Source organism: Theobroma cacao, chromosome 6 (assembly GCF_053813885.1).
Source record: "Theobroma cacao isolate CCN51 chromosome 6, ASM5381388v1, whole genome shotgun sequence".
NCBI lineage: Eukaryota > Viridiplantae > Streptophyta > Magnoliopsida > Malvales > Malvaceae > Theobroma > Theobroma cacao.
In genome coordinates this window covers 17,761,262-17,774,384 of record NC_142644.1, presented here as the reverse complement: position 1 = coordinate 17,774,384, position 13,123 = coordinate 17,761,262, and the positions used below count along the sequence as shown (strand labels likewise).

General features: G+C 31.9%; 1 protein-coding gene across 1 annotated transcript; it reads left to right on the top strand.

Moving 5' to 3' along the window:
- The first annotated feature begins 9,858 nt into the window (after window positions 1-9,858).
- Window positions 9,859-10,777, top strand: LOC18595736 (MAPK kinase substrate protein At1g80180). Its single transcript, XM_007023815.3, has one exon. It carries the CDS (start codon window positions 10,036-10,038, stop codon window positions 10,438-10,440), a length of 405 nt encoding a protein of 134 aa, XP_007023877.1. The 5' UTR covers window positions 9,859-10,035; the 3' UTR covers window positions 10,441-10,777.
- Window positions 10,778-13,123: the final 2,346 nt, after the last annotated feature.

Below are 13,123 nucleotides of genomic sequence, written 5' to 3'. Positions count from 1 at the left end.
AAAACACCAAAAAAAGGAAATTGATGAAGATGAATTGCCATGTTCAAAATTTTAAAACAATTGAAAAAGAGGGAAATTCATCTTTAAAATCATATGAATTTCAGATGAGGAATTGATTATTTTTCACCATTTCAAAAAAGAAAAAAGGTTTCGTTGCCTCAATTTTGAGGAATTCATTTTTAAAAGTACTTTGCCTCAGCTTTGAGGCGCTCACTTTTAAAAGTTCTCATTGCCTCAGTTTTGAGGAGTTCATTTTTAAAGTCTTGGTGCCTCAGCTTTGAGGAGTTCATTTTTAAAATCTCGTTGTCTCAATTTTGAGGAGTTCATTTTTAAAGTCTCGTTGCCTCAGTTTTGAGGAGTTCATTTTAAAGTTTCGGTGCCTCAATTTTGAGGAGTTCATTTTTAAAGTCTCGTTGCCTCAATTTTGAGGAGTTCATTTTAAAACTCTCATTGCCTCAGTTTTGAGGAGTTCATTTTAAAAGTCTCGTGGCCTCAGTTTTGAGGAATTTATTTAAAAAAAAATTTGGTAAGAGAATTAAAGAATTTAGTCAAATAAAGTGTCTACGTTTTGCACTATTTCGAATTTCTGAAATGCGCAAAGAGGGGCAGCTGTAGACACTAAAATTATAAACACAAAAATGAACCAAAAAATATATATAATAAAAATAAAAAAAATTAAAAAAAAAACAAAGAAGAAATGAAAAAGAAGGGAAAGAGGTACGACTGGCAGGGTGCGAACGCACCCCACCAGGCACCTCCCTCACCCTGCCAGACGTGAAAAATTCGAGTCTGGTAGGGTAACGGAACGTGCCCCCCAATGCCCAGAGACAAGGCAGTGGAGCGTGCCCCCTCCAAAGCCCAAGAACCGGGTATAAAGGGGAGGGGGCACTGTAGCATTCGGGGGGGGCATTCAAACCCGAGAAAAAATCCTCGAAAACCTACAAGCTAAAGGGAACGATGGAAGCAAAAACAAGCAAAAAAGAAAAATCCTAGTCTAGCAGCCACAACAACCCAAAAAATTTTTCAAAAAAATATGAAAAATATGCAATGGGGAGAAGCCGACCGGCGGTAGTTGAGAAGTCGACAAAAGTCGATCGGCGGTAGGAGAGAGAAAAGCCGACAAAGCGCAGGAGAAGGGTGAGAGAGAGGAAGCCCGACCGTCACACCACCAGACCCGGCACAGGGAAGAGAGCGAAAGCACCCGATCGGTGCCAAGGGGGTTCACGTCGACAGGAGAAGAGTGAGAGAGAAGAAGCCCGATCGTCTCGCCACTAGATCTGTCAATGCGGGAAGGAAGAGCCGGTCCAGGTGGGGAGTGACGCCACCAGTTGGGGAGCCGACCATAAGGGAATCCTTGAGGCCACCTGCAGATCGACGACAATGAGGAGTTTGCCGACGTGAGTCCTCTTGCAGATCGACGGCCAAGGGAGTTCGCTGGCGTGAGAAGGAGAAATCCAGCAGAATCCGATTTGTTTAGAGAGAAGGGAGAGAGTTAGGCGGCTAGAGAGAGAAACAAAAAAGGAAAATGGGGACAGAGGAAAGAAAAAAAGGTTTTTATAGCTAGGGCTCGGAGGCCTTAAACGACGTCATCCTATAACTCACCCAAAGTCCGATTTATTCTCTCCAAACGGCGTCGTTTTGGGCGCACCAAGGGCTGCTGGACAAGACACCGAAACTGTGCGTTTTGGGAGAGGCCTGAGGGCCTTGGGAAGCAGACCAGTTGGAGTGATCCGATTATCTTAGGCCACTTTAGCCCATAAAAGGTAAATTTTTTCTGATTTGGTCTTTGTGGTTTTGTTTGGCCCAATATTTGATAAAAGGGTAAATTAGTTTTAGTATGTTATTAGGTAAAATAAAAAGATAAAATACTTTTAAAATGATTAGATGTTAAGAGAAAATAGAAATAATAATAAAAAACAAAGAAGGAAAATATTTATTACAAATATATAATAAATTTATAAAATAATAAATAATAAAAAATAATGATAATAAAATCACCAAAAAGGAAAAATAGTAATAAAATATCATGATGTTGACCATAAGTATAATGCCGATGATGGGATGATCGGTCGGGATGCGAGAAGTCGCAATCTCGGGCTTATATTTCTTAGGTTCGGAATCCGAATCAAGACTCCACCAGTATGATGGGAGGGCCTTGATTTCAAGATTCCAAAATTCTTAATAAATAAAGAGTTTGACTATACCAAAAAAAATTACTTGATAAAAATAATAAATAAATAATAAATGATAAAAAAATAATAACAATTCAAACATATAATAAATAATTAATTTGTTAAAATGCAATATAAATAACAATTAAATAATAACAAATGTTAAAAATATATATAATAAATAAATAAAAAAAACAACTAATTTAAAATTAAGCATTGAATATTAAATGGCATAAACTATAAAAAAATGTAAAAAAATAAAAATAAAAAATAAAATAATATATATATATATATATATATATATATATAATAAGATCTTAGATATTAGGTTTGAATAAAAGATTACTTATGAAAAATATAATAATAAAAATATAAAAATATATAAAATAAAAATAGTATAATAAAAATATATATAATTTTTGTTCACTAAAATAACATAGAATTATAAACAATTTTTATAATTATAAATGGAAAACATAAGAACTTAGAACCAAAAAAATGTAAAGTATAAAAAAAATAATAATAAGAAATAAGAAGAGAAAATATGATAATAAAATATATAATAAAATAATAATAATTAATTAATAATAACAAAAAATATAGATAATTGCATTAGCATAGCATATATATATTGCATCATACATATCATTGCATATAGATATTTCTGTTTTCGAGTTTAAGCCTCGATGATGGGATCTTCCGGGGATCTTGCGAAAGCGGGTATTTTTCGAAAAGTTTCCTAGGTGAAAAGACGTCCTTGGGTCTCACCAGTATGATGGGAGGGCTCGAGAACCATCTTTAATAAAAGGATTTTGCCCGAATTAGGTTCATTATGCACAAAAATATTATTTTAAAAAGAAAACGTACGATGACCCCAATGACGGGAATTATTCGTCGAATTTACGAATGCGAGTTTCTCGGATAATTCCCTAGGTGAGAGAATATCCCGAGTCCCACCAGGATGATGGGCGAATTCAGGAAAATATCCTCGATAAAAGGTTATTCGTCCGGCATTTTTATCTCACGCCATGCATTTCATCTTGCCACCCATTTGCATTCCATTTTATGTGAAATAGGAGATAAAATAAAAGAATAATAATTAAAGAAATATAATGAAATTAAAAATTAAAGCCCAATAGAATAATCTAAAAATGGTACTGTTCATGGAACGGGCGTCCTGGGGGTGCTAATCCTTCCCCGGGCGTAACCGTACTCCCGAACCTAGATCTAGAAAATCATAGACCAGTTTAAGATTCTTTTCGGTGGGCTTAAAATTAATTTAAGTTCTCATCAATTAGAATCGAGTCAATAGGTGGCCAATCGCACTTAGTAAAAAAGATTGGTGGCGACTCTTAGTCTAATTTTTTAGTGAGTTTTCACATTCGCGTCTGACAGTCGGGTTCCCGGACCTGCACGTTATGACAAATCGCACCTAGTAAAAACGATTGGTGGCGACTCCTAGTTTTTAAAGTTTTCACATCACGTCTGGCGATCGGGTTCCCGGACCCGCACGTCACGACACAAATGTATTAAGTTAACACTTTCTTGTTTCAAATATCTTAAAAAAAATATTGATTTAAAAAAATCTAAAAAATATCATAACAATGAAATAATTTAATTTAATTAGAGGTAATAGGAGGTTGAAAAATTATCTATTAAATTTAAAGAATTCTTACATATTCATTTTGGATCATGGTTTTTTCTTTTAACCTTTTGGATTTATATTTGATATATTGACAGTGTATAGTTTCTGCACTGTCAACTCATCAAATATTGTCAACTTATTAATGAAGTAAAATTAAAAATCTATAAAAACTTAAACTTAAATACTAAAATGTTTTTAATAATTAATTTAAAAAAATAAAAAAAAATCTTTTTTCCTCTCCCTCTAACTCCCTCACAACTTTTGTGATTGTTTTCCTTTTTTTATACCTCCCTAACTCCATTATCTTATTCTCTCCTCCTTCTTCTTCTATTAAAATTAAATTTGATAAAATTTTAAGAGATTTTAAGATAATTTTTACTTGTTGACTTTAATGATATATTTTTTAAGTAATTTTTACCTTTAATTTAGGGTATATAATGTAATAATCAATTTTTTTAAATAAATAAATTAAGGTTTTATTTTTAGTTTAGTTTAAGGTTACAATATTATCAGAATGGACGGTCAAATCGGTCAGCTACCCACCCCATTCGGTTCCAATGCTAACAACAAAAGAATTACTTCCCTGTTGAGCTACAAGAGATTTCGATTCAGCAGCACTTTTCTTTCTCTTTCTCTCAAAAAAAAAAAAACCTCCTTACCAAATGCTTCATTCTTTCTCTCTCTTAGGGTCTCAGCAACACTCTCCCTTTTAGAGATTCAGCAAGATTTTAGTTTGGATGCCTACTGAAATATAAAAAAAAAAAAGGTGAAAGAGGTTTTAGGGAAAATTAAAAATATTTTGTTTTTTAATTTTAATGGAAGAAGGAGGTAGAGAGTGATTTAAAAAAAGAAAAACAATAAAAAGAAGGATGTGAGGGAGTTGGAGAGAGAAAGAAAGAAATTTTTCATTTTTTATTTAATTAATTATTATAAATTTTTTAATATTTAAATTCAAAGTTTTTAAAAATTTTTATTTTTACCACATTAATAGAGTGACAGCATTTAATGAGATAACAACGCATCAAATATAAATACTAACATTTTACATTAAAAAACAGCTAAAGCATAATCCACACGTAAATGGGCGGTGGTAATGCATAAGTTTCCTCAAAAATAACAAACAAAGTTACGCAGTAGTGTCTCTCCTATTTTAAAATTCTGAACCTTATTTTACAGGTTTTTAGCTACTAAAACCAATAAGACATTGGCAATAGCAGAGCTGGGAGGCCCTTTTACACTACTAAAATGAAAGGCATTAAAGATCCAAAAATCGGAATGCTTAGCATTTCGTTGGTGTATATATCAAAACACTGACGGATTTTTAGCAGAAGATTTCCTTGAACTTTCCATTGATATTGATATATTTTGTCGATAATTAAACAAATTCTTCGATGATAGATTTAGTCTATAAACATACAGTCGGTTGGTGAATCCGTGGGCTAAACTCGTGAGTTTATTGTCACCTTCCAGAGTGAAAACAGGATGAGCAATTAAGTCCTTTTATATTGCCAAGAAAGAAGTGTTCAACATAAAAATGATGAGCTAAAAACAGGAATAACTCTTTTTTTTTTCCAAACCCATAGAATCTAATCCAAAGCAACTTTCAACGAACCACTCAAGCAAGTTCCTCATTTCATAATTATGCCATGTAGCTTTGTAAAGGACAACAAAACAAGAAGGTCAAGCTAGTTTGTTGTCATTATCATTGAGCCCCCCATCCAAAAAAATTATACACTTTTTCTTTTGATTATTTGATGAATCATGGCACGACATATCATTAATTAATTTTATTGCAAAAAAAAATTGCTTTGTTTTAAAAATAAGGAAAAAAAAAATGGTGTTCAATTATAATGTTGTTGATAATGTGATGATCAATGATGAAAAGGACAATTACGGAGACTATGGATATTGATGAAGTTTTAGACTTCACATTCACATTAATCAAATCTTGGTTGCTTTTTCCATCATGGGTTGCCCACCAAATTTCAACACTCCCTTTAATAATGAATGTAATTAAAAGATGTGGACCATCATCTTCTTCTTCTTTTTTTTTTTCCTTCTTCCCTTTGCTTTTATATAGGTGGGGGTGGCCATTTCTCATTTTTCCAAATTCTTGACTTTTTTGGGTTTTTGCCATCTTTGACAAGTAAATTATGGTACAATTTTAAATGAAAGAGGAAGATACATGTTTGACTCTTATGATCAATTGCTAACTAGTAAACTTACTACTCATATTCGTCTCAATCCCGATTATAAGATAATTGTACCCTATATTATTAAGTCAGATGCCCAGTTAAATATTACTCATTTCCATTCTTTGAAACCGGTGGTGAATTTATTTTGTAGGGAAACCCTTCATTACACTCAATTACTCGATCCATTATATTTAAAGTAATTACTCTTGTCAAATTTAGCATTGGACCTCTATCTCCACCAATAAGTTCATGAGACATTCTAATTGAGAAAAAGTTTTGAAATATATTATGTTTTTTTTTATCTGATATGTATATAAAAGTTATTTTATAGTTTATAAATTAATATGAGTTATGGTTATTCATATGAGCGAAATAAATCTCATAAGAAGAAATTAACTATTTTAAGCTTATACATATGGTTTTTTATTATTACAAGTTTCGTATGTTACCTGAGGATTGAAAAACAAACTCATTGATGAATTGAAAAGGTGCAAATAAAAAGGAAAAAAAAAAAAGAGTAAAATGCCTTTAAAGGATGGATGTGGCATATGAATTTTGGGTTTCCATTGACCATCATAAGGCCGTGGAAATGCAATGCAAGTGTGAGACAAAAGGTCAGCAAGTGTGCATATGAACTGGCTGGATCCAGCACATGGACCCAATATTTATGTAGCCCCTTCTATGGTCAATCTTCTCACGTCTACGCTTTTGACCTGTTGCCAATATTTGGTGATCTAATCTCTGAGGCACATGGACTTTTTGGTTTAAGCTAAGATGATCACCCCAACTTCTATTTCTACTTCACCCACTTTAAATTCAAATATGAAAGTTGCAAATGATTTTTTTTGGGTGAAATTACATATATCAGTATAATCACAATCATACTTAAATAAACTTTAATATATATATATATATATATAAATACATAAGAAGACAATAATCAAGTGAAAATAAATAAATCAACAAATTAATATAAAATTGAATAAAATTCACACTGAACGGATTTAAACTGAAATCATTTTATACTTGAATTTCTCCCTCCCTCCCAAATTTTATAGCTACACTATTGTGTTGTAATTTTTTTATATGACTTGAGAAAAGAAGAAAAACTAACATTTTACCATGTTAGAGTTATAAAAAGAATTATATTTTGTAAATTATAGTGAAAAATTTTTAAAAAAAAAGTTTTAGTGTTTTACTTACAGAACTACTCATTCAGATTAATGAGCTAAATAAAACTTTTCAATTCATATGAAAACGTATTGCGTTTGACTACACAAAGGGAGGTAGCCCTCTCTCATCTCATAAATATCGTCCCCTCTTTTTTAGAAGTAGACATCTAAAATGAAATCCTATGGTAGACAACATTCAGTACATCTTAAAAATGGTAACTTATTAAATACATTTATAAGTATAACTTTATTTATGGCAAGAAATTTCTTTCAATACAATAGTAATAAATTTTACAAGTCATTAATAACATATTGAAATTGGAAATTTATTAATAAGAAAATAACTATTCTACTATAAACAAAAGCCTAAGTATAATATTTTTTCAGGGATTATTATTAAAAATCCATTATTAACAAAAAGACTTGGGGGGTTTGCATGTTAGCTGAACTGGCCTAACGTAGCTACCTTGTCTCCCGTGTGCCCCCCTCTTTCACCCTTTTTCATCAAGTTTTTATGTTTGTTTGAAAGAAGCACCGTTGGATTAAACCAATTGCGTTGGTCCTTCAATTGGCTCTTCAAAAACACTGTAATTATAAATGTGATTATTAAGATTTATAAAAGAGTTTAAATCAATTATTATTAAAAATTTGAGTTTCAATTTTTAAGAGTTGTGTGGTTTAGGCTCAAAAAATTATTGGATGTAAATGTGTTTGTTAATATCTATATATGATTTTAAGTCAATTCTTATTAACAATTTGAACTTAATTTTTTAAAAATCACGTAGTTAAAGTTTGAAAAATTGCTATGCTAATTGTACTTGGAATTGAATCGTTATAATTGGTATCGGAGCATGTATAAGGGCTTATATATCACCTTGGTGAGATCTTGATCATATGGAGTGAATCTTGATGAAAACATTAATAATTTGAATAGGTGGAGATTGTGATACCTTATCTCTTGTGGGATGTAAATGTAATTATCAAGATCTATAAAGCTGTAACTCAATCACTATTAGTTTAGACTTGAAAAAATGTTGAACTAGTGATGCTTGAACTCGAATCGTTACACCTCATAAGCCTATTACATTGGATCCAAATTGTTATCCCCTTATCCTTTTGTTTTTTTTTTTTGTTCTCTGTTTTGTCCTCGATAATATAATGATGTGGCAAAATTACCCCTCAATATGGAATTTATTTACCTTCATTTTTTCCTTGCTATTTATTTAGTTTTTAATTTTTAGCCTTAATTAAATGTTATTTAATAAATAACAAGTAATAAAAAATATATACATAAGTTCTTTCTAATTATGTAAGAACTAAAATTAAGTAAATAATTATATAAATTTGTAAATAAAGTACATAATGAAATAAATAAACAAATAAAATTGACATGTTTAATGATTATTATTTTATTGCTTCTAAAATATAAAATAGTTTTTACTAAATATTATATTAAAGAATTATGTTATGTGTTAATTCTTTTACTGGATAAAATTTTGAGATTTATAAAAATGCAAAATAAAATGAAAAATATACATATAAATATTTATTTATACACTTCCAAATTAATATTTTTAATAATCATATTCTCTTTCCACCTCATTGTCACCGCTGGTTTTTGCCACGCACACCGAACCACTGTCAATTTGATTATTTTCAATCTTACTATTACCAAACTCACCGTTATATGTTGAAAAAAAAATTCAATTATCCGAATATATGTATATATATATATATATTTATTTATGCAAGTGTTAAGCGTTAACAATGTGCCAAAACTTATAAAGATGGGGATAGGAATGTGAAGTTGAGTACCCAGCCAAGCCACCACATGAGACTTTGACTAATTTATTTCTCATTTCAAGATGTAATTTCTTTCCCCAGAAGTTAGTGAAGGTAAAGTGAACATCATCTTTTCTACACCATCAGAAATATATTTTCCTTCCTGAAAAATAGTTGAAAAAATATATTTTCATACAACTTATAAACTAATAATAAAAGAAGTGACAGGCAGGTAAGATATGTTAGGTTCAGATTCTTCCAAATTCTCTATATGATCCTGAATTCCAGATTCTCTCTAAAACATAACAAAAAATCTCTCAATATCTACTTCAAAATTAATCTTTGCCAGAGTCAATTAAGGACTCCAAATTAAAGTAGTAAGTCTTTTTCTTTTTCTTTTATTTAGAGTTAATTTGCCCTTTCAAATACCTAGACTTAGGGGGAGAGCTAAATTATGAAGATTATGAACTCATGATAATCATGAAAATTGCAATTGAATACTCCCTACAAAATAATTCTCATGTGTCTTGATTAACACAATTAATGAAATTCATACAATTACCAATTTAACACTTTAATCCTTTGTTTAGAAGATTTGATGGTTAGGGCCAGGTCAATAATGTTACAAAAATTATTGATCTTAATCACAATTTAGATCCACTTATTAAATCTTAATTATTCTAGGTAGTAAAAGAGTCAACAAAATATTAAACAATAGTATCATAGTATTGCATGATTAACTTTATAGGATCCACTTTTTTACAATTAGATAAATATTTAAATCTGTAATTAACCAAAATCCCTCTTTTCTCATCCAAGGTAAACAGTTGACAGGCAAAATCTATATATATATATATATATATGTAAAGCTTGGAAATATTGACTGAGTTGCCTTATTATGACTTTTTCCTAACCAAATCTTCAAGATTTCACTATCCCTTCTCTCCCTCTATCTCTCCGTATATTTTTATATAGATATATAAGAGGCTATTTACAACAAGTTGAAATTTATTAAGTACTCCATTAAAGAGAGCAAAAGAAAAGATCCAGCGAGAGAGCTGCCATCTACCATGGCTGGTTTGCAAAGATCTGCAGTGTCTTTTAGGAGGCAGGGGTCTTCTGGGCTTGTTTGGGATGACAGGTTTTTGTCAGGGGAGTTAAATCAAGTGAAACAGGAACAAGAAGAAGGAGAAACAAAGCAGCAGCTACAGCAGGAAGAACAAGGGCAGCTGCGAGACAATAACCAAGAAAAAGTTGATGTTATTAAGGATGTTAAGCCAACAAGAAACATTGGTCCAATCAACACCATTGAAAGAAGCCGATCCAATGGTGAAAGACGAGGTTACCGTACTGGTAAGGTGTCCCCTGCTATAGAGCCGCCTTCTCCGAAGGTTTCTGCTTGTGGGTTTTGCAGTGCTTTTGGGAAACAAGCCAAGAATCATAGGAAAAAGCCTGGTAAGCGTAGATCAAGATAGGTTTTTTCTTTTTCATTTCTTGTATTTTCCGGTGACCGGAGGAGGGAATTCCGGTGAACTTGATGGGTAGTATTGGTATATTTTTAGGGGGGGTTCAAGTTTAAGTCGAAGTCCATCTCAATGAAATGTGAGATGTGGGAGTTTTAGTATTGGTAAACAGATTATGGATGCGTTCTTTTGGTGGTTAAGGTTTTGATTTTGTTAATGTTTCTTGCCTTTGTTTCATTCAGAATTTTGTGGTTTGGGTGGATGTAATTAAATTAATCTGTAAATGTTTTTACTTTGGTTCTGCTGAGACAATTTTCACATGTACAAAAGGCAAAAAAATCTTGATTTAGACGCTTTTCTCTTTCTTTCCTCATAGTAAGGCATCTCTGGCATCTTGGTCTGATTTGATCTGCTTTCCTTTTGATTCCTTCGAAGATTCTTTTCCAATGGGAATATTTATTGTACTAGAAACAGGTTTCAATTTCTGGGGTGTTGGGATCTCTGTCTAAGTCTGTGAGAAAAAGGGTTGGGTTTGCAAGAGAATCTCTCCCCTGTTTTGTTCTCTGTTCCTTTGGCAGAAAATTGCAGGAATTCTAGGGATCATCAAACAGTTGGGGTGGACCCTTTCACCAGGCTGCTTCCAGTTTGTTTGTTGATGCTTTTGCATACATTGAGTTTAGGTGTACAAAGGCCTACTTCTTTCAACAGAACCAAATTATAAGCATCTCAGAGATGTCCTTAAAGCCCCTGTGTTTAGGACTTAGGGAAGGGGACTATGCTTAGTTTTCTTTTTCTTTCTTCCGTAGATGAACAAAATAGGAATTCATTTTTCCTTTTTCGTACAAAGGAGTCGGTAGAACCCAACATAACTACCTAGCAAGTTCTGGCATAAAAACTCCAACCTCTAATCTTATCATTAATTAAAGAAAAGTAATTCACATGGAGTTCAATAAACTCATAATCTCTAGTGTTCTTTGGTGGAAATTATTAGTTTATGTTATTTAAGCAATGTAGTCAAGCATTTACGACAAATGGATAAAGAGGCACTATGAATTTTTTTTTTTTTAATCTAGAATTATCTAGAATTAAGAAATATAAGTTTCTTTGATTTGGAAAAGACAATTTATGTGCTCAACCCTTGGATAAGCAATGGGTTAATGGAACTTGGACTCAAACAGATATGCCACTTTATATACAAACTGTAAAGTTGAAACCAAATTCATGCCCTTTTTAACTTAAGTTTTGTAACCTTTTTAATTCTTTCTATGTTTGTATTAATTAACTAGAGAAACATTTAAAATTTACTTTGCATGATCACTTTTCCCACCTTTCCTAGGGCCTGAAATTTGACAACTAATATATTAAGAACAAATTACAAGCTCTGTTTTAAGAGGCAAAACTATGGAGGTTAATCTCTAGTTAATGAGTGGATATCCGCTTTTTTTTTTCTTGTTGACATGATGTCCCTAATAATTGAATTGATAAAACAAAAGAAGCAAGGAGATAAGGGTTGGTGATATTTGCCTAAGACTCCATTGTCCCCTCTCTTCTCACGTGTGCTAGAATTAGGCTACCTTCTTCTCCAAATTGAAGGAAAATGACAATGAGGCCGAATCCTACTCTATCCCGAATATAAACAAGTGAAAAATATTCTCAGCCATACATCCCCCAAGAAATGCTAAGTGCTAAATGTCATTTGAGTTTTGTCAGTGTATTAAAAAATTTTAATCACAACCTTAATGTCTCGATCTATTTGTAATAAGGATAACTTTATGTCATGTCAAGTGTTTTAAAGAAAAATAGATAAGGTGTTTTCAAAAATTTTATATCGGATAAATAGAAGAATTCTTAAGTAATTTATAAACGGTAATATTGCAATAATCTTATAATATTTATACAGTTAAAATGTGAAAAAAATTGAAATTAAGGGTTGAAATTGAATATATAAAAAATGGGTTAGCAACCAAACATGCTAAACAGCGAATTTAGATGCAAAAAAACCTAAGCATGTAGGTACCAATGATTTAGGGAGTAGGTTTGCATGCTTCTCCGTCATTTTCCTGATTTCTATTTCCTTTCATTCTTCGGGGGGGTCGGGAGATGGGCTCTTAAAGATGAATACGAGCTTACCTTTCTTGTTTGGTCAACTACTGGGGCCTGGAAGTCGACGGTCTATAGCGGGTTAGGGGTCCCTTTCAATCTCAATCTTCATCAACTCAATAGCTAGCCTTGGCCCATCTATCTCCAACATGTATATAAATATTTGGTAGGAAGGCCTCGATGTAATCACGCGGTGATGAGGAGGTGTGATGCATGTTGAATGATAGATAACCGACCAAAATCGTGGCCCCCAATTGCACAGGTGAACTGAAAACACCTTTACGAATTTGATCATCGAGGTGGAACGTAATGGGAAGCTTCAAATCTTCAAATACATCTTTGCTTGTGTCTTTTGTTCCCTGGCACTTAAAATTGTTACTTTTGTTATAATCTTTATATTTTCGTATATCTTTCAAGTTCATGAACGGACTCATCCATGAAATTCAAGATGGGATAGCTAAATTCACATAGTATAATCGATAACCTTATAATATTTGATAAGAAAGATGAATTCACATTTTTTGTGATGTGATTAATTAAATTATATTGTAATATATATTTTGAAATAAATTCACGTAATGTAAAATTATAATGT

Excerpts from the sequence above, each read along its gene's own strand:
- LOC18595736 (XM_007023815.3), top strand. The coding sequence starts at position 10,036 with ATGGCTGGTTTGCAAAGATCTGCAGTGTCTTTTAGGAGGCAGGGGTCT.